Source organism: Taudactylus pleione, unplaced genomic scaffold (genome assembly GCF_031769625.1).
Source record: "Taudactylus pleione unplaced genomic scaffold, aTauple2 ptg000327l, whole genome shotgun sequence".
In the NCBI taxonomy this organism is placed as follows: domain Eukaryota; kingdom Metazoa; phylum Chordata; class Amphibia; order Anura; family Myobatrachidae; genus Taudactylus; species Taudactylus pleione.
The window spans coordinates 2487583-2509913 of NW_028284728.1; the positions used below are offsets into that span (position 1 = coordinate 2487583).

General features: G+C 43.9%; 1 protein-coding gene across 5 annotated transcripts in view; it reads left to right on the plus strand.

The window, feature by feature from the left end:
* The window catches only part of ERG (ETS transcription factor ERG), a 360355-nt gene extending 349629 nt beyond the window's left edge, over nucleotides 1–10726 (plus strand). For all 5 annotated transcript variants that reach the window (XM_088443146.1, XM_088443147.1, XM_088443144.1 and 2 more), the window contains 5 exons: nucleotides 476–547; nucleotides 1752–1814; nucleotides 2492–2545; nucleotides 3133–3180; nucleotides 6063–10726. In XM_088443146.1, the coding sequence (XP_088299272.1) occupies nucleotides 476–547; nucleotides 1752–1814; nucleotides 2492–2545; nucleotides 3133–3180; nucleotides 6063–6583 (758 nt within the window). In that variant the 3' untranslated portion in view covers nucleotides 6584–10726. The remainder of the gene's footprint in view (nucleotides 1–475; nucleotides 548–1751; nucleotides 1815–2491; nucleotides 2546–3132; nucleotides 3181–6062) is intronic.
* The last annotated feature ends 11605 nt before the right edge of the window (nucleotides 10727–22331 follow it).

The window sequence follows — 22331 nt, forward strand, 5'->3', positions numbered from 1 at the left end:
TCATCCCATTTTAAGGAACATCATAAACATCATGTGTCACCATAAAACTTCCTTAACTGTGTGACCTAAGAGGAAGTCTTCTTGACTGTGGCTCTTCACTTTTTTGTCCAATTAGAAATAACCTTTATTATGCTTTCTCAACTTCTCTTGTTATAGACACTTTGTTCACATTTGAAGAATCTTTTACAATTTTCTAAAAATGTGTCAGAAAAATAGTATTTATTTTATAAATTTACTGTATAAAATATGTTAAAGTTCTCTTGTACTTTGCAAATTAGTAAATTTATCAAAGTGTAGATTTATTTTTTTGTCTCTATAAAATTGTTGCAAATAATAAATAGAATATTCTGATATGCAATAATATGGTGATTAAATAATGACATATATGTATAAGGCATGGCAAATTAATACTTTGTTTGAAAATTTGAATATTCGATGCATAGTTCCTCTTTGTTAATGTTGTCATTTTCTGTAGGAGGTGCAACATTTATATTCCCAAACACGTCAGTGTATCCAGAAGCAACTCAGAGAATCAGCAACAGACCAGGTATGTGTTATATTTTTATTGTGGTATTTGCATGAAATTTCTAAATTGTAAAGTGATCAAAAAGTTAAATCACAGAAGAAAAAATATTATTGTTGTATTGGGACTCTCTATATCCCAACATATTGCACAGCACTTTACAGAGAGGGGTATATTTATATTTACTAAGTGTCACTGCTTTCTGGCAGTTCTAGCTGTGAGATTTAAAGGGCAATAATATTAATTGCAAGCACTCCTAGCAATATTATTACCTTTAAAAACCCTGTGTATAGAAATGACAGAAAGCAGTGACTTTGAAAAACAACTGATTATTAAATAGACCCCAGAATGTTTAATCTCTCGCATCACTCTCTTCCGTGGTACTCAAAGACACGGGTAAATTTCACTAGAAGCCAATTAACATGCCAGAATGTTCTGTATAGAAATACGCTGCTTTTTTAAGTCATATCATGCCTTCTAGTGGACAAATAAACCTATATTAAAGTTGATTCTAACCTATCTACTTGCAAAGTGGAGACTTTAGCTGACAAGTATTAAGTGATTTTGAAAAGAACAATATAGTCTGAGTCCCCAAATCTTCAACTTTCCTTAGTCACTACAACAGAACTTGGATGGCAGCCACAACTATTGTTTTTTACTTTGCAAATGGACAGGCTACATTCTCCATTATGTCCCTGGTTCCAAGTGGATTTACAGTATAGTCTGTTTTCTCAGTGATGTCACTGATTCCAAATGAATTTATAGGTTACATTCTCAGTGATGTCACTGATTGCAAGTGAATTTATAGGTTACATTCTCAGTGATGTCACTTATTGCAAGTACATTTATAGGTTACATTCTCAGTGATGTCACTGATTGCAAGTGAATTGATAAGCTGCATTGTCTGTTATGTCACTGGTTCCAAATGGATTTATAGGCTGCATTCTCCATTATTTCACTGGTCAAAAGTGGATTTATTGTCTGCATTCTCCATTATATCATTGGTCCCAAGTGGATTTATAGGCTGCATTCTCCATTATGTCACCAGTTCTAAGAGGACTTAAACGCACTCTCATTAATACTGGACCAGTCCATAAAATGGCTGCAACCATTCTGTGTAGATGTCATAACCTAAGGTTACACTTCTGCCAGCTAATAGTTGTGTTTGATGAGTCTACACTATCTGTCAGTATAGTTGGTACAAAATTAATATGCACATTCTCTGCAGATTTACCTTATGAACCAACAAGAAGGTCTGCATGGCCAAACCACCCCACACCCCAGTCAAAAGGTAAAGTAATATATTTTGAATTTTATATTACCAAATGTGATATTAGATGTTTGTGAATAGAACATTAAAGGGCTACACTGCCTAAGACTAGCCTTTATCCAGCACCCTCCTCTCCCCAATTAGCAGAACCTTGTGAGGGTCTAATGACAGGGGCACTGACATTTAGGAGATCTCCAATCCACCAACACTGAGATGCTTCATGTTCCACTCCAAGCATAAGTGTAGCTTCATACCACACTGTGGGGGAGATGTATCAAGCCTACTAAAGAGTGGAGAAGCTGCCTATAGCAACCAATCAACTTTCAGCTATCATTTATCTAGAAATGTCTAAAAAATTACAGAAGCTGATTGGTTACTACAGGCACTTCTCCACTTTTTCTAAATAACTTTGAATTGTTCCTGGTTGTTTAGAAGTCGCTATAGCTCTGGCAAGGATGACTCATCCCAAAATATGACATGGAACCTCTACAGTTCTACTAGTTGGGAGATGGATGAGTTTCTACTGTAGGTTGAGTTATCCTTTAAGATATTTCTATTAAGCAGAACTGCCTTCCAATATCATCTGACTTGAAAACTCTTGCAGATGAAGGAAAGGATGTTCCTCAGCCAACCTACAGTCCTTGGACCATTCATTAATTGTATAAATTATATATGACTCAATGAATCTTATCTTTCAGCCTCTCAGCCACCTACTGCAGTGCCCAAAACAGAAGACCCAAGACCCCAACTAGGTAGGTTGATACTTTCATGAGATAAGTATGAAATTATAAAGCATTATCATAGCAGCACTGTGCAACAAAACAAATTTAAGCATGTCAGTCCATGGACTTGGGGCCAGTTAAGCCAAAAAGCAACCCACCTACAAAGTATGTTTAGAATTAGAGGAAATCAGAGAACCTGGTGAAAAGCTACATCAGTACATAATATAGAGACTCCAGACCAAGAGTGGCCTGCGTTAACATAATAATAATAATAATAATAATAATAATAATAATAATAATAATAATGTTTTATAGAGCACTTTTCCCCCATAAGGACTCATGAACAAGACCACTCTGCAGTAATGAGAAATGGCCGGAGGGTTTTCTTCCCAAACTTATGATTAGAAATAACACAATTTTCATATTTTAATGTTACTGCATTCCCAGTTTGAATGAAAATATGACCCCCTGGGTGCAGGAGTTTTGCAGCCTCTGCACTAAACCAGGTATTGTCGCTTGTTTGCCTGTTTTGTACTAGTGCAGGAAATTTTTTAGCAATTCCTTGAGCTGGCATATGGAGAGAAATATTCACTATTGTTTTTTTATTCTCATTGTAGATCCTTATCAAATTCTCGGCCCAACAAGCAGCCGTCTTGCCAATCCAGGTAAGGAGACAAAACTTGTCTAAAGCATTTCTATTTAACAAAATGTGTATCAGATATTTGTTTCTTTGTACCTTGACTGGTGTGGTATATTTTGTTGACATGAGAATGTCGATATGATTAGAACATCAACAAAACATCCCCGGAGGACTAGTGGTGACTTAACTGGTCCGGCACATACGGCAATGTCTTACGGTCAGGTGGTGATGACTTCTTGCAGATCCAGAGGCCCCTCCGGTGGCTCTCCCCTAGTTCCTAACCCTGACCCTCCCCTCCCTTAGCCTAACCCTCCCCACAGAGCCGTAACTAGACTTTTTGGTGCCCTGTGCCAGAAAGAGCATTGGCGCCCCCCTCATTTTTCAAAGGGACATAATGCACCCAAAAAAGGGCCATGGCTTCATGGGGATGGGCCAGGGAAGAGATAGGAAAGGCCAGGAGATGCTGGGGATGAAATAAGAGGAAGCTACAAGCAAGTATGATAATAAACAGAAATTTGGCAGGCCCAAATGGCACCCCCTGACCTGTGGTGCCCTGTGCGATGGCACTGGCTGCACTACCCTAGCTACGGCCCTGCCTCCCCGTCCTGTCCGTTTGCATGCCGGCATTTCACATGTCGTCATTGCAAACATGCGGATATGATAAAACATGTAGACTGCACAAGCCGACATGATACATGATTTTTTTCTTCAGGCAATTCAATTACCATCCGTTTTTACGACACAGCAAATTTACCATTTCGCTGCTGTGTGCTGGGCTGCAGTGGGACAAAGGAGACTGCTGCTGCTGAGCAGCAGCAGCAGCCTCCTCTCCTCTGCGGGGGTGGGGGGGTGCAATCACACTGATCACTGCCCCCCTGGATCTGCCCCTGGATGAGGGGCTCACAGAGCTCCCCACTTCAGCGCAACCAGGTTTTTTTTTTCTAAGGGGAGGCATGGCCTCACCTCCCACAAATAGGCCACACCCCCGGTAAGTTCAGAGTCTTCTAGGCTAATTGAATTAACCTAAGGAAACAATTAACCGGCGGTAATGAACCACGCTAATTTGATTCCCCCCTACATGTCTTTATACAGTACTGTGCATTTAGTGATTTCATTGTGTTTTTATGTCAATGTTCAATTCTATGTAATATTCATATAGTACAGATGAGTCCTCGCACATCTTTGCTGCAGTCGCCAGGTCCTGTGAGACTCTGCTACCGCCAGGCATCTTATTCGCATCTTTTTTTGCTGAAAATGCATCTAAGCCTAGGGCGCACCAGCAGACCGTGCTGATCAATTTGATATGTGACACTTAAATATCTGTGTGTGACCGAGTCTCTGAATCAGCATATGAAGTGCTACGATTCAGCAGCCGCAGTTTTTATCCACACCAAAATTCCAGGTTCAGGACCTCATTCAGAGTCGGTCGAAGCGGCCGCACGGTCGTACACCACCGATGTTCACAATACTGCGCATACGTACAGTTCGCAATGCGCGTGCGCAAACTAGCCGCTACGATCAGAAATTTCTCTCTCCTTGAACACAGCCAGGTCGGTAGTTTGAGTGACAGATTGCGGCGTTTGTGGGTGGTAACAGGGGAAGGTGCTTGAAAACGGGGGAGTGGAGATCCGAACGCAGGCGTGCCTAATTATGCGAACGGCGTTTCATGGGAGTGCATAATTAACAAAGTAGCGTCATGGCACATGTGACATGGGAGGTTTTTACACTGACATGATCGTAGAGCTTAAGAGAGGGTATGGTCAACCTTAAGCTCTACGACCAGTTTCGATGGTTCCCGATGGTCTCGATTAATCCTTATATGCCCAGAGATGACGTGCAATGCGTACGAGAAGGGGGCGTATTTTTTTTAATTCCGATCGCTTCCTCCCCTTGGTCGGCCAGCTACCGATCCGAACTTAGGGAATCATTTGCATATCCGGCCCCTTTTCCCGTACAACCGTGCGGCCGCTTCGACCGACTCTGAATGAGGTCCTCAGTCTCAGTTGCACACATATATAGAAATGTCGCATATCATATTAATCAGCATAGTCTCCTGGTGTGTCCTAGTCGCATCACATTGCGATGTAGATGCATTTTTTGCAAAATAAGTTTCCAGGCGAGCAGAGTTGCATGAGACCTGGCGGCTCGCTCACTCCAGGCATATATAACGCTGCGTGACGTATTGAGGATAGATGTAGGAGGACACATCTGTGTATATATGTATATATATATACAAGCCACTCACATACATCATGGTAACCAAGTGTTGACTTGTTTACCATGTTGATTGTAATTTTATGAACCTCAAGGAAAGGCAAGATATTACAACTCCCCTTCATCTCCACCATGTCACAATGTTTTTTCAGAGTTAAACTTTAGTCATTAATTACTGTACTGCCGTTTGCATGTCAAGTATATATTTTTTATCATATATAAGTGGTAGGAAATTACATTTAAACAAATAATACAAATTCTTATTAAATTATAATTATTTTAAAGTCATTGAATTTTTGGTTACAAGAACCTTAGCTAAAAACGATCATATTTCTGTAACTTAGCTTTGTTGTAGGTACTTCCATATTAGTAGTGGATTTCTCATGCAGGTTAACAGCAGAACGAGAAGAGAATGACTGTTGCAGAATTTAAATAAGTCCACATCAAAGACAGGCCCAACTCTCTAACCCCAAACAATGGTGATAAAATTGACCTCAGAACTGGTTGTTTGGTATTCCAGAGAAATTACCATGTTGCACTGAAACTCTTTACACTGTTTGGTATATCATTGTCAGCCACTGAGAGAGGGAAATATGAAAAACAACATCTAGTCTGCTCTTAGATCAATTTTAATGTGAATTCTAAAAATCTCATGTTTTCTCTCTCTTTACCATCCAACCATTGTCTCTTTAGGAAGTGGACAAATCCAACTCTGGCAGTTTCTCCTGGAACTTCTCTCTGACAGTTCAAACTCTAATTGCATCACTTGGGAGGGAACCAACGGAGAGTTTAAGATGACCGATCCGGATGAGGTAGCAAGACGTTGGGGGGAAAGGAAGAGCAAACCCAACATGAACTATGACAAGCTCAGCCGTGCACTCCGTTACTACTATGACAAAAATATTATGACTAAAGTCCATGGAAAGCGATATGCTTACAAGTTTGACTTTCACGGGATTGCCCAAGCCCTTCAGCCTCACCCACCAGAATCATCAATGTACAAATACCCTTCTGAACTTCCCTATATGGGTTCATATCATACACACCCCCAAAAGATGAACTTTGTCGCTCCTCATGCTCCAGCATTACCCGTGACATCATCCAGTTTCTTTGCAGCTCCAAACCCCTACTGGAATTCGCCAACCGGAAGTATTTATCCAAACACTCGGCTTCCGGCTAGCCATATGTCTTCTCATCTTGGAAGTTACTACTAATTCTTCAGAAAAGACTTCACTATGGATTATAATTTGCAAGCAACTCTTCTAGGAGACCATGACGAGTTACCCGTGCCTTTCATAATAGGTGCATGAAAATGGGAATATGCCAAAAAAAGAGACTTTTTGTAGAGGTTAGGGATGAAAAAAATTACTAACGAAGTTCAGATGCTTTATGATGCAATATAGGATGACATCAAAGCATTGGACCAATATGTGTTTTAGGCTATTAGTTGAAGCCTTTTGAAGAAATGACTTAAAACAGTGGTGAATAATAAACTTTTATAGAAACTAAAAAAAAAAATAACTATATATGAGACAACACAGACTACCAGCATATATTTTGTAGAACAAACTACCTGTATTTAAGTGTAAAAACATAGAAACAGGATCATCGAACTTATATATAAAACAAAAAATGAATGGTGTCAATGACACAATATCACGGCTAAAATTTGACAAAATTTCACTTGATGGGGAAAAAAATAAAAATTGTCGGAAAACTGTGAAAACTTCCTACATTCCTTGATGTATCTCAGCAAGACGTTTGAGCCATTTTGTGGAACCGAGAACGTGTTTGGAAGGAAATTTTTTACTGGAAGGTTTAGATGCAAATATGGAAAGAAACAAGTGCGTGACGTATAGAAGAGATCTTCTGTTTCTCATTAAAAGCTATTGAAAAGACGGAAGATTTGACGTTATGGGGATTTAACAAACATTTTTATGAGACTTGCTTGAGAGATGTTAACAGTATTATATAATACCACAACCAGTGTTATAGAAGGAGAAACCAAGATCCAGAACAAGATATACCGTGATCAAAGGGAAATAGTATAGATTAGAGTAATTAACAATATAAAACTGGAATTGTCTGATATTTAAAGGAACATTCAGGACCTCATTTGTAAAGTGCAGTATATAAAACCCTACATTTTCTTCAGAGATGCAATGGCTGATGTTAGAGAAGGGGGAATCTTAAATCTCATTTTTTATTTACATATATGTAATATTTTGGACCAATCGCATTCATACGCGTATAGAATACAGAATTTTGATACAATTTTTTTAATGCAATTGAAAAATGCTGTATTACAGTTCACGTGTACCTATTGCTAAGTGTAACATATTTTCAAATATATTGCACCTGGTAACATGAGAATTTAATGTGGCACTGAAGTTATAAGCAATGCTTGTTGGTGGGATCCTACAGAGGCCTTCTCTGATTTCACTGCTAATGCTCTCAGGGTGGAGTTTATACCCAATGTTTTTTATCTACTGGAGGGAGATTGGGTTGAATATAAAAGAAGTTCCCTCCTTGTTAAAACCTGAACTCTATTTTTTTTATGTGTGTTTTTATAAGCAGGCGCCAGTTTTATTCGAGTCGCGAACGCTGTGCGTTCGTCAGGTTGAAGTATACAAGTCAATGGTATTTTTCATTTTTATGTAATTATATAACTTATGCATTTATACACTACGAGTTGAGCTCGGCCAACCAAAGAAACAAAGAAGGGACATTTAAATAACAGAAACAAACAAAAAAAAAAAACAAGCACGAAAACATTGTGGCCTTGAATTAAACTCTGTTTGCTTAATGTTTACAGTATGAACTATTAGTACTTAGAATGCAGTTTGCATGCAATACATTAAGCTTGGCCTAGCATGAAAATTCAGATTTAGATTTAGTAGTCTGCATTATGCATTTTTATATGTGACCAACACTTCAATTCTCTTAAACATATATCCGTGGCATTTGGGTATTTGGAATATAAATTTTTTTAATCTAATTTTTTTTAGCTCTTAAACATCTTTCCCCTGCATCCACTGTTAACAAATTATAGGAGCACCCCACCCCCCCCAAAAAAAAAATAAAAAATTTGTGTTTTCCAGACAAATATTATGCACAATAAACCATATTGAACAAAAATCATACAGTAACTTTACCCTCCTTTACATTACAAACAAAGGTGCAACAATTTATTTTTGCGCCTCTTTGTCCAAAATGAGGCACCACCATATTTATAACTATAAGGGCCTGTTTCAGATGTGGACGCAATACTGAAATTTATACAGTTGAGTGATTATTGGCGACTGCGCATGTGCCATGGCCGCATTGAGCACGCGCCAAGGTACATTTGCGATGTTGCTAGCAGTGAGAATTTAATTGCAAAGTGATTGACATTCAGGGACCATTTCGGGGAGGTTACGGGTAGTGACAGCAATACGCGGGCAAGTCGTGACCATTTTCAGGGCATGTATCACCCTGGATATGCGATCCCGTATGCAGAATATATGGCACCAGCAATCGCAGATCCCTCTGCCATTCTGCGTGACCATAGGGTTTCTCAGATGGTCGATTATCACATTTTTTGCAACCGCCGCTGCGTGTTTGCACGCACGTACTTGCTTGGATCTGTGAAGGCCCCGGTGGGCGTCTCCATACCTTTCCAGGCGACTGCGGCAGTAGCATATTTTCGCACTGAAGCTGCTTTGCGGTATCGCCACAGCAATTGCATTAGCGTCCAAATCTTAATCGCCTAGTGGATACGCGGCATAAGGTTCTGCAAATTTTGCGTCAAAATGCAATGCTAATAAATTAATCCTAATAAATAATATTTTATTTTTCAAACAACTGGACTAAATATTCACTAAGATGAGCCAAAACATTTTTAAGTTTATACGCATACATTAAAACTCCAGTATTGACTGGCAAATCTAAGTTAATGTAAATCTGAAAGTAAAAGGGTGGTAAAGTTAATTGTATAATCCCAGAGGATTCTGGGTAAATGGTTTGGTGCAAAGCTACCTGTTATATCGGAAACCATTACTATTGGCAGCCCTAGCACATTATATAACAGTGAACTGGTTTATTGTATGTAAATTCACTGAATTAGTGGCATAAAGTTTCCATGTATGTTTGCCTTTTAAAGTGTTAAATCAGTACAAAACAGGTCTAATCCCAAGGATAATTATGTAGTACTTTTTACACATTTTAATCAATGATCGAACTAACAATTACTCTGGGACAATTGTCATTTACTTATTTGTGTATTTGTTTAAACCCACTAGTTGTGACCAAGTTATTACAATATTGCATTAAGCTTATGAGAATCTACTCTCACAGAAAGCCTAACGTTATTTTATTATGTCATATTAGTGATTGGACAGCCTGAGCGAAAGGTGTACATAGAGGCGGAGCTTGATTTGTCCCAGTCTTGAGCTGTGCTGTTCGCACTATTTTTGTTTAACCACACCCCCCTGCACTTTTTTTGAGAGTCAGTCTGGGGGTCACTGGATGGTGCCATTTGTTCAGCTAACTTAAACCCCTTCTGTACATTGTAAAGTATGACAAGAATTTGTGCCTTTTATCTGGACACAGTAAAGGCCATTCACAAAAAAGTAAAAAATGCAGCCTCACAGCGCAAAAAATGCAGCCCCATGCATGTGTTTTTTTTCCAAAGCATGAGGAAGATGGCATCTGCCAGGGTAGAGCTGGGCACACTATGACATGCAAAAACAAGTTTTTGTTTTGAAGGGTTAGATTGTTTAAATGAGAATCAAGATTTAGAGAAGGTGCATTTAGAGAGACATTCCTTCCTTGACCTGAACAGGACTGGCAACAGAAATCTTGGGGCCCCTGCACATATGTTTTTGGGCTTCCCCATCCCTACCCAGTAGGTACAGGCCAGTCGGTCAATGGCTTATCCTCCTGTTATCTCCCTGTGTCTCTCCAGCCTCACCCCCCATCTCTCCAGTCTCATCCCCGACTGTGAGCTCAAGCTGTCTCTCCATCTCCAGCTATTAACTCATCTCCCCTATATCTCTCAGCCTCTCCCCTGTGTCTCAGCCTCATTTATCCCCCTGTGTCTCTCAGCCTCAATCTACCCTTTGTCTTTTAGCCTCAATTCCCACCCTTTGTCTCTCAGCCTCACCCACTTTGTCTCTCAGGCTCATCCTCCCACTGTGTCTCTCAGCCTCATCCACCTGTGTCTCTCAGCCTCATCCACCCTGTGTCTCTCAGCCTCATCCCCCCTGTGTCTCTCAGCCTCATCCCTTCTGTGTCTCTCAGCCTCAATCCTCCCTTTGCCTTTTAGGTTCAATTCCCACCCTTTGTCTCTCAGCCTCACCCACTTTGTCTCTCAGGCTCATCCTCCCACTGTATCTCTCAGCCTCACCCCCTGTGTCTCTCAGCCTCACTCCCTGTATCTCTCAGCCTCATCCCCTGTGTCTCTCAGCCTCATCCCCCCTGTGTCTCTCAGCCTCATCCTTTGTGTCTCTCATTCTCACCCCCATGTCTATCAGCCATCCTCACCCCCATGTCTATCAGCCTCATCCCCTGTGTCTCTCAGCCTCATCCCCCTTGTGTCTCTCAGCCTCATCCTTTGTGTCTCTCATTCTCACTCCCATGTCTATCAGCCATTCTCACCCCCATGTCTATCAGCCTCATCCCCTGTGTCTCTCAGCCTCATCCCTCCTGTCTCTCAGCCTCATCCCTTGTGTCTCTCAGCCTCACCCCCCATGTCACTCAACCTCATCCCTCCTGTGTGTTTTAAAGCATCATCCCTTCCTGTGTCTCACAGTCTCACCTTTCTGTGTCTCTCCTGTACATTCCCCTGTGTCTCCCAAGCCCCGTGTCTTCACTTCCGCACTGGAAAAAAAAAACTTTATTGACTCATCTGCTGGGCTCCCTCTGCTCTTTCTGCATGTTCTCTCCTGAATACAGCAGTGCCATGGGCAAAAGGGACACATGAACTGAACTCCCCAGATTCCTGAGGGGCCGATGACACTCGGAATACTACGGCCCGGTACAAGTGTCCCCCTTGTGCCCCCCTTTTGCCGAACCTGTCCTTGAACATATTTAAATCATTCAAATTTACATAGTGATACATGTCCCAGTGTCACCGCTCTCATGATTACTTTGAAACATACATGTAATTAAACTGAGGAATGTTATAGGAAAAATGTGGCAAAACTTCAAATAGGGGAAGGGGGTAGTCACACAAAAGTAATAGGATGGACATTGAAGTGTAGATGTTACTGCTCCCACCTAGAGTATCTTCAATTCATTAGGTGCAGAGAGCGTCTCCCGGTCTAGTTCCCAAATCTGTGCACATGTCAAATTAAGGGGCACATTCTGGGATATAATGACAAGCGCTGCAGGGATGCATTTTTTTCCGGTTTGTAAATGAGACCACTGGGTGCTGAATAGAAGCATACCTCCTCTGTTCTTATGGACCACTACATTGTACGTACTATGTAACAAGGTTTAGTTCATTTTTTAACCGAGACCTAACACTAATCAGATATTTGTTGCAGTTTGGCAGCTTTATAGATGTTTCAGAGAATAAAACACTTTGTCTAAAACAGCAGTACTAATTATTATTTAAGTAATTCAATTATCTAAACCAATAAAATCATCAACATAAACATGCCTGACTCTTATTGATTTGTTCTTTTTTCTTTTTTTTTCTTTTACATTTCATACATGAAACCTATTGTTGTTATATGACGGAGACTCGACATCAGGTCATGTAACGGTAGTTGTACGTTTCTAAAAATACATCCATTAGGAATTATAGGAGCTGGTAGTGGTGTTACACTGTTCAATGATCTGTCTGTCTGTTCTTAGGTACACAAGAAGTAGACGTTAAACTTGCAGCAGGACACCAAATGCACATTCCGAATACTGGGCCTGATTCAGACCCACCCAAGTGTGCATGCGCACGACGGAGGCGGCTCCGTCGTTTGCTCGTGCGAGGCCCGAATAACGACGGCCAAGCCGTCGTTATGGGTCTCGCACCAAAGGGGGCGTGCTGTCGATGGTGATTGACAGCATGCCCCCTTTGGTGGGCGTGCCGGGGGCGTGGCTGCCCAGACAGAGGCGTTCCTATGGGAGGGGAGGGTCAGGGTTAGTTTCTGGGGGGGGATTAGGGTTAGGCTGCAGAGGGGGAGGGTAAGAGTTAGGCTGTGGGGGGGAGGTTGGGGTTAGGATGCGGGGGGGGTTAGGGTTAGGCTATGGGAAAGGTGGGTCAGGGTTAGGCTACTTACCGTTATGCGTCGGGATTCTGACTGTGGGGATGCCGCTGTCGGGAATTCTGAATGCCGGCATCCCGATCGCCAGGATCACGTACCCAACAAGCAATTAACCAACTTGTTTGATCAATATTTCAGATGTAAATGAAACATTGGCTGTTCCGTTACTGCGATAAACTGACATTTCGAAAAACATGAAAATTGTTATTCAAAAAGAAATTTGAAGGTAAAAAAGTCGGTTAGGATTTAATGACGTCAGTTATTATGCTCAGAGTATTATGTGTAGGACTTATGCTGGGCAGTGGGCATACATTGTCAGATAAAGAGCCTGATTGAGAGCTGGGCACAGTTTGGATTATTTCGCAACTGGATAATGTTTTGTCTACTGTGTAATGTGTCTGAGACGCACTGCACATGTGCCGCTATGGTCTTGCGGCGGCGGCGGCTGCAGTGTGGATTTAGACACAGTTTGATTGACAGCCAGCGGCTGTTTGAGGGAGGTAATGGGGGAGTGGTGACTAAAATGCAGACGTGTCATGACCGTATTGGGGGGGGTATCGCAGCCAGAGACCATGTCCTCAGACGCAGTGGTTCGGCCCTGGCGTTTCAGTTGTGATGGACCATAGTGTTGCGCAGAGGTCTGATGGTGTGACCAATGTTCGTCCAACGCTGCGTCTTCGGTGGTGGGCATCTCTTTACAAAAGATGGCGGCTGCATAACTTCTCAGATCCTTGGAATCAGGCCCAAAATGTCTTTCAGACCAGCAGAAATGTTATCTGACAGCCGGAACCCATCAGATATTGTGGCCATACACTGTGAATTATTTCTCTGAAGGAACAGGGGCAATATCACACGGTCGGCCACGGCAGTGCAAACCAATGATGGGATCAGTCAGGCATGTTGGAGGATTTGTCATTCCTGATCATCCGATCGTTGCTTATTGGTCACAGACATAAAGTATGACATTATCAGACCTATCTGCCAACTATCAGCGGATCGGGCCGATAATTGCATAATGTATGCCCGGCTTACTCATAAGTTCATAAATGGTTTCAACAAGTCCCCTGAATCTGAGAGAATTTGTGGAATCCCGAACCTACTGTAGCCAAATTGCCTCTCAATTCGTCACTTAGTATCAGAGACATCGATAGCATTAAATATTGCTCCGTCTTTGGGATTAGTCCGGTGCTTCTCAAACTTGGTCTTCAAGAGACACTAAGGGGCACTATATATTTACTAAAAGTCGATTTTGATCAAAGTCGATCAACATTGATATGTTTCTGGGGCTAAATCATACATTTACTAACACTTAAAAAATCAACCCAAAAATTGTCTGTAATACCCGTTTACCACTGCCGCAAGAACCCGGGTTATTGCCAAGTATACCCAGGTCGCAGGTCAGCGGAAAAGGGTCCCAAAAAATAACTCGGGTCCAGTACCCCGGGAATCCAACCCGGGTAATGTCCAGGGTTAGACACGGGAAGGACCCGGGTTAAGGGTCAGTGTAAGCGGGTAACTCGAGTCCCATTTACAGCATGGGGAGATCCGTATTTCCTGACACTTGTAGATGATGTCATCTCTAAGCGCCTGCAAAAGAATTCCACTACACTCAGGTGCAGTGTGAAAGGCGCCGACCCGGGAACAACCCGGGTTGGCGCCGCAGTGTAAAAGGGGTCTGTCCTGAGTCTAACTGAGGTCGGACCCGGGATTTTGGTGGAAAAGATTAGTCAATGTTCGATTTATCCCTAGGAACAAAATATCGATATTGATCAATTTTTAAAATCGACCTTTAGTAAATATACCCCTAACAGACCAGGATTTAAGGATATTCATGCTTGAGAACTGATGTTAAAATCAAAATGCCTTTTTTTTTTTTTTTAGGTACTAATTAAGTCAACTGTGCTTAAGCATGGATATTCTTAAAACATGGGCTGTTAGTGCATCTTCAGGACCGAGTTTGAGAAGCACTGGCCTAGACCATTAAAAATATATGTACTGTATATCTTCTCTATGCATCCTTCGCATTTTACCAAAAATCCTATCACCCCCGTTACATGGAGAATTGGTGCTGATATAATAGAAAGGCTTGAATGGAAAGAAACATTACAAGAAGGGGCGACAGGCGCAATCGCAGGGTTTCAAATGGATGAGTCTATTCGTCTGTTCAACATATAAACACTCAGGGCCTGATTCAGAGAAGCTAGTAAGCGGCCGCTCGCTCGCTCCGAACGATGTTCGCACATCTGCGCATGCATATAGGTCGTAATGCGCATGCGCCAACCAGTCATTGCAGTCGGAAATCGAGCGCTCGCTAAATAGCGAAGGCCTGCTAATTTGAGTGACAGGATGAGGCGTTTGTGGGTGGTAACAGGGGAAGGTGCTTGAAAACGGGGAGTGGTGATCCGAACGCAGGCGTGCCAAACGGTCAAAACGGGCGTTTTAAGAGTGTGCATAATTAACAAAGCAGCGTCATCGACCACGTCACTTGGTTGTCTCTTAGCCTGAACTGTTCGCATGATTGCGGTTGGAAAATCCTACCACAAGCACTGCGAGCAGTTCAGATGCCTTTCGATGTACTCGATTAATCTAATAAATAGCGGAGATGACGTATGATGCGAGCGGCCAGGGGGCGTCTTTACAAAATAGCGAGCGCATGTTTCGTTCGCTCGCTCGCTCAGACATAGAGGTGTCAACAGACCGCAAAGAGCGAGCGCTCAATTTAAATAGCCAGACCCTTTTTCTGAACGAGCGAGCGCAAATAGCATCCGGCTCTGAATCAGGCCCTCTGAGTACTGCGCCAGTCTGCATAGTGCACCTCACATGCAATCACACTGGGTATACTATGGACACACAGATGCCCAATTCTGCCTGTGACTGGAGAGGTGGAATAGGGAGGGCAGGGTGTTCATACACATTGAGCTAACAATTACAGTTAAGTACAAACTCCATGCATGTGAATAAACAAGCACCAGTAGATGCAGCATGACGTATGGCGTCTGGGTTATACAGGGCAGACAACCATGAGACCTAGTGGGAGATATATCAAACCTTCTCCACCTCCCCACTCTTTAGTTTAATACATTTCCCCCATATTTTAGAGAGGACCCTGCCCATGAGAGCTTAGAATTTAGAGGGAGGGCATAATGAGAGAAAGAGGGGGAGATCTATCAAACGTTCTAAAGAGTGGAGAAGAGGACAAGTGGAGAAGTTGCCCAATCAGCTACTAGTTACTGTAAGATGGAATAAGGGCCTGATTCAGCAAGGATCACAACTGCGATTACGCACGCAATGGGGCGATTGTTGCATTCTGCGCATGCGTATGCATCACTGTGCGCAAACCAGCCACTGTGATTGGGCTGTGATCGCAGAGACTACGCAGACCAATTGCAGTGATTGGCAGGAAGTGCCGTTTGTGGGAGGTGAAACAGGAGTGGTCGGGCGAAACGCAAGCGTTCCAGTGCATTTGAATGCCGTTGCAGGGGCGTGCATAAATTATCCACTGTGATGCCCTACGCAGCCTGAGTACTCATAGCGTGCGATGAGGTCAGCAATTCCTGAGTAAGGTCAGAGCTTGTGCAAGTGTGCGTGAGACTGCGATGTTAGTCGATGTTACTGATGGTTTCGCAGTCTTGCTAAACATTACGGATGTGCGTACGGTAAGGTGGGCGTCCCTGTGTAGTGCTGCGATGGCATAGCGATCGCAGTGGATTAGCATACTATCGCAGGAAGACTGCGTGCATAATCGCAGCCACGATCCGTAATGAATCAGGCCTTAAGTACATTCTCTAAAATGATATGTAGAAGCTGATTGGTTGCTATAGACAATTTCTCCACTCTTTGTAAGGCTTGATACATGTCCTCCAGTAAAAGAGCCAATGGGATAGGAGTGGAGGTTGTGGATGCAGAAAGTAGAGGGAGTGTATATATTGTCTAGGAGGGGTAGACTATCCCTGTACTGTATGAAGAGGTGAGTTTTGAAGTAGCGTTGGTAGGATTGTAGGTGTGGGAGAAGTCTTGAGGGAGGAGATTATTACAGGGGAAGAAAGTTTGGGTGTGGTGCTACAGGGTCACATTTTGCTGTGGTCCTAAATGACCTCTATATGGGTTATTTAATAAAACACATACAGGCACATTTATCAATATTATTTTTGCTAAAATAATGTGAAAACGGGCTGTTTCACATTATTTTAGTATCACTTCAATGTATTAAAGGGCGTTTGGAGCAGTTTTTGTAAAGAAAAAAATACTCCAAGCCATTCGTATGCCCTGCTGGTCACAGACATCCTGAAGGAGATGCATTATGCTACATTGTGGTACCCTAAATAAGTGAATTGCAGCACCAGAGATGGGTGACATCTACATCATTTACTGACCCGTCACTGTATACTCCATACTGCCGGGAGCATTTCTAGAGAGGAGCGGGTCCGTGTGCAGTTTTTGAAATGGGCCCCCTCCTCTCCGTCCGGCGGCTGCACACTGAGCGGTGCGTGGCCAGCGTCTCACTTATAGACTCTGGGCCTGATTCAGACCCGCTCGCGAGCACTATGCGCTCGCAAGCGGTTCGATGGTGGCCTAGTGCGCATGCGCACGATGGAGCCGGCTCCGTTGTGCGCATGAGCGAGACCCGGATAGCAACGGGCAAACCGTCGCTCCGTGTCTCGTGCCAAAGGGGGCGTGCTGTCGATGTTGAGTGACAGCACGCCCCCTTTGGTGGGCGGGCTGGGGGAGTGGCTGCCCAAACGGAGGCATTCCCATGTGAACGCCTCCGTTTGGGGGCGGCCCCACTGACATCACGAGTGATGTCAGTGGGAGAGATTTCGGCTCTGCGAGAGCCTACCACCCTACCATGGTCTTGACCATCGCGACCATCTTCCTGGCCGCTCGCTATAGCTGTGGGTAGTCACCCACAGCTATTCGAGTGGCCAGGAGGCCGCTCTAAAAAGCAAGAAGGCCGGCCCTGACTCAGAGTGAGCGCTCTGTCAGAGCGTCCGCTCTGAATCAGGGCCTCTGAGCGCTCGCAAGCAGGTCGATGTTGCCCTAGTGTGCATGCGCACGATGGAGGCTGCTCCGTTGTGCGCATGCGCGAGACCCGAATAACGACAGCCAAGCCGTCGTTATGGGTCTCGCACCAAAGGGGGGGTACTGTTGATGGTGATTGACAGCATGCCGGGGGCGTGGCTGCCCAGACGGAGGCGTTCCTATGGGAATGCCTACTGTCTGGAGCCGGCCCCACTGGCATCACTAGGGCTTGCGGAAGCGAGACCCTACCGCAGGGTCACGTCGCAAGCCCAATGGTCGCGATAGTCTTGACCATCGCGACCATCATTTTGGCAGCTCGCTATAGCTGTGGGTGGCCAAAAAGGAGCAGGGACGGCCCTGATTCAGAGCGAGCGCTCTGTCAGAGCGTCCGGCTTTGAATCTGGGCCTCCCTCTGTTCACTAGAGTGTGCCCAGAGTATATAGCTCATGCACAGGTCACCGGGAAAATGGCTGCGGTGGCCATTTTCCCTGTACTGTGCATGCACAAACGATGGGAAAATGGCCCCGGCAGCCATTTTCCAGACATATTTACAGGTGGAGACACCGGACACGACGTGGGACTTCGGAGAGGTAAGTTTTATGGCCATACTCTATACTCCATACATGCTAGCGAGAAGCAGCATCAGGTGGCTGTGGAAGTTTAAGCGGCAATTTGGTTAAAGATTAGCTGCATATTTAGAAAGGTGTGAAAAGCCTGTTCTTAAAAGCTACCACCAGTGGGCATATCCCTAAGCATCGCAAGCAGTAGCCATTGCTAGGGGTCTCCGTCAAATTCTTCCCCAAACAAAGCATGGGGAAGACTATTAACAAGTACAGCAGCATATACATAAAGTAATTTATTATTAAAAAAAAAATATCCAGGCATTCGGTCCCACAATGCATGTGCAGAATGCACTAATAATGGCTGGCAAAGTGGTGAGAGTTGCTCCGCTGCCCAGGCGAACGCCTCTTCTTAAATTTCATCCATATAACTTTTTTTTCGTATTGCTGCTGTAGGTGCTAATAGATTTGAATTTTACATTTGCCCCTTTCTATTCCATAATAATAAAACTCTCTATGCTGCCTCCATTACAGGACATTAGGCATTAGAGAGACTGACAACTAAGATTCTCAGGGGGTGATGCAATGAAAGTATTTACCTTAGAGATGAGCGGTTCTGATTCTGTGGAATCTGAACTGCTCCGAACACCGGGATCCGAGCTCGGGTGTTCCCGTCTGACTTGGATCTCACTTCGAGGCCGAACGTCATCCTCTCGGGGTGTGATATGTATTACCGCCGGCCGCATGGCCAGCGGTTCAATTCCCGACAGCGGCTGCCCGACAAAGGAGGAAATCCTGATCGTCTTAAAGGTAAGTATTTACTAACCTAACCCCCCTAATCTTAACCCTCCTTAGGGGTGCCTAACCCTAACCTCCCCCCTGTGCCTAACCCTAACCCCCCTTCAAAGTGCCTAAACCTAACATTTAGACGCCTGTCATTCATCCCTAATCGGGATAAAGCAGTCTGGAAGCCGGCGGTCGGCATTTAGACCGTCGGGTTCCAGACTACATACCTCCTCTCGACATTGGATTCTCGCAAGAGTTTGTTTCTATATAGGGCACTGCGACCGGGACTCACGCCATTTCACTCGCATGCTGTGCACTGCTCTGAACAATATAGTGGCTTTGACTAGATTCACAAGTGTCTGTGCTGGTAAAGTGACTGTAGGGGGCACACTGCACGCTGATGTATGCTGCACTATACTATATAGTGGCTGTGTCCAGACTCACAAGTGGCTGTGTGTTCAAGGCATGCTGGTATATGCTGCACTGTAAAAAATAAAAAAAGTAAAAAAATAAACTGTACCCCACTGTGTATAAAAGCACCGTGACTCCTTGGTCCGTAGTCCACTGTGTATACAATTACTGTGACTCCTTGGGCCGTATCAGAGATCCGAACCCACCCGAACTTAGGGGATAGGAGTCAGATCCGAGCCGGCTCGGGTTTTCACGCCTGACTTGGATCTCAAAACAAGGCAAAACGTCATCATCCCGCTGTCGGATTCTCGTGGGTTTTGGATTGTATAAAAGGTCCAGCGATCGGCGCCATTTTTCATTCCAGCTGTGGAGAGTGAAGAGGGAGGGAGCTGGGAGCAGTGCTGTGCTGCTGTGCATAGGGGCTGGCTACAGTTGTGTTGTCACTTGGGATGTCTGCTCAATGTCCATAGGTGCTAGCTGTTGTCCATATAAGGGCTGGCTGGCTGTTATGAGGTTGTCCTGTCCATAGAGGCTGGCTGACTGTTGTCCATAGTGTTAAAAAAATAAAAACAATTTTTGTGTGTGCGTGTTAGCCAGCAACATAGGTGGGCAGGGGTGCTGTGCTGCCTGTATCGTTTATCAAGAGGCTGCTGCCTCGTTCGGGTGCTCTTCCTCCCAATTGTCCCCCAAAAATGAATTCAATCAATCTTTTTTGTTTTTCGTGTGTGTGCGCGTTAGCGACACTTATCAGCAACGTAGCTGCGCAGGGGTGCTGTCTGTGTCATTTATCAAGAGGCAGCTGCCTCGTTCGGTTGCTCTCCCTCCCAAGTGCCCCCCAAAAATTAATTAAATCAATTAATCAATCTTTTTTTGTGTGTGTGTGTGTACGTTAGCCACATTTATCAGCAACGAAGCTGTGCAGGGGTGCTGTCTGTGTCATTTATCAAGAGGCTGCTGCCTGGTTTGGGTGCTCTCCCTCCCAAGTGCCCCCCAAAAATTGATAAAAATAATCAATCAATCAATCTTTTTTGTGTGTGGGTGCTTTCCCTCCCAAGTGCCCCCAAAAAATGTATTCAATCAATCAATCTTTTTTTTTGAGTGTGTGTGCGCGTTAGCCACATATATCAGCAATGTAGCTGCACAGGGGTGCTGTCTGTGTCGTTTATCAAGAGGTTGCTGCCTCGTTTGGGTGCTCTCCCTCTCAAGTGCCCCCCAAAAATTAATTCAATCAATCAATTAATCAATCAATCTTTTTTGTGTGTGTGTGTGCGCACGTTAGCCACATTTATCAGCAACATAGCTGTGCATGTGGTGCTGTCTGTGTCATTTATCAAAAGGCTGCTGCCTCGTTCGGGTGCTCTCCCAAGTGCCCCCAAAAAATGTGTTCAATCATCAATTTTTTTTGTGTGTGTGTGTGCATGTTAGCCACATTTATCAGCAACGTAGCTGCGCAGGGGTGCTGTCTGTGTTGTTTATCAAGAGTCTGCTGCCTCATTCGTGCGCCCTCCCTCCCAAGTGCCCCCCCAAAAATTAATTAAAAATCAATCAATCGATCATTTTTTTAGTTGTGTGTGCAAATTAGCCACATTTATCAGCAACGTAGCTGCGCAGGGGTGCTGTCTATGTCTTTTTCAAGAGGCTGCTGCCTCATTTGGGTGCCCTCCCTACCAATTGCCCCCCAAAAATGTATTCACACATCAGTCCTTGCCCCAGAAGAATCCTTGAGGGCCATGCCTGCTGCTGCCCCGGTCAGAAGATGTGTACGGCATGTGGTGAAGATATGGTGTAAAATAGAGCTCACATCCACTAAAGTGGACAATGAATCCCCAATCTATCAGGGAGTGCAGCTGTGATTTATACACAACACAGGATGGGATGACGAATATAGGCTTGGGTGATGGTATAATCTGGGGTGATGTATACGTCATCTTAACACAATATTAATTTGTCCCCGCTGGAATCCACCATTACAGGTGCCTGTGTAATTTTTGAACGTAATTGACGGTAAAGGTCTTTCTCTTAGAATTTGTAGTTCATTTTGATGGGCATCATCTTTTCCACATTTTGGGGAAGTATTCTCAGGCCGATCACTGACAAGGTTCCTGGTTGTGCTGAAAACTCTTTCAGAGTACACACTGGAAGGTGGGCAGCTCAAGTAAAGCAAAGGCAGTTTTGTGTAAGGGCCTCCAAATTGCCTCTTTTTCCTGTCAGTAGTTATTTACATCTCTTCAGATCTGTGTCTGTTGGGAAGAAAAAACAATGTCTTCATCCCTTCTGGAATGAAAATCCACTCCCAGCAGCAGGCATGGCGCTGAAGACACAACTTAAGACTTAAACCTTAGATCTTAAATGTTGCATTTGCTACTATGTTCCTCTTGTCCACAATATCTGCTCTGGTTAAGTGGACAGTGGCAGTTTGAACTGAAGGCCACTAACTAGCTATGGTTTTTTTTGGAAGGTTTGCAAAGGATTCTTTAACAGTCAATTGTTTTTGGAAAGCATTCTTCCTGGTCCCCTTTTGGGATGAAAATCCACTCCTAGGTGTAGAAGCAGGCACAGGATTCTCAGGAAGGACTCAACGTAAGGCCTTACATCAGGGGTAGCTAACCTCGGTCCTCAAGAGCTACTAACAGTTCACGTTTTCCAGACCACCTAGCTGGTGCACAGGTGTATTCATTACTCACCATTGGAAAGATCCACAGGTGGAGTTAATTATTTATTACACTTGTGATTCTCTGAGGAGACCTGGAAAACATGCACTGTTGGTAGCTCTCGAGGACCAGGGTTGGCTACCCCTGCCTTAAATCATAGATCTTACGCTTGTCCACACATCTGTGTTGGTTAAGTGGCACTTTTAGGCCACTAACTATGTTTTTTAATGTCCCTGTACAGGTTGGGAAATGCTTTTTCATGTGGAAAGCACTACTAGAATTCTTCCTGGT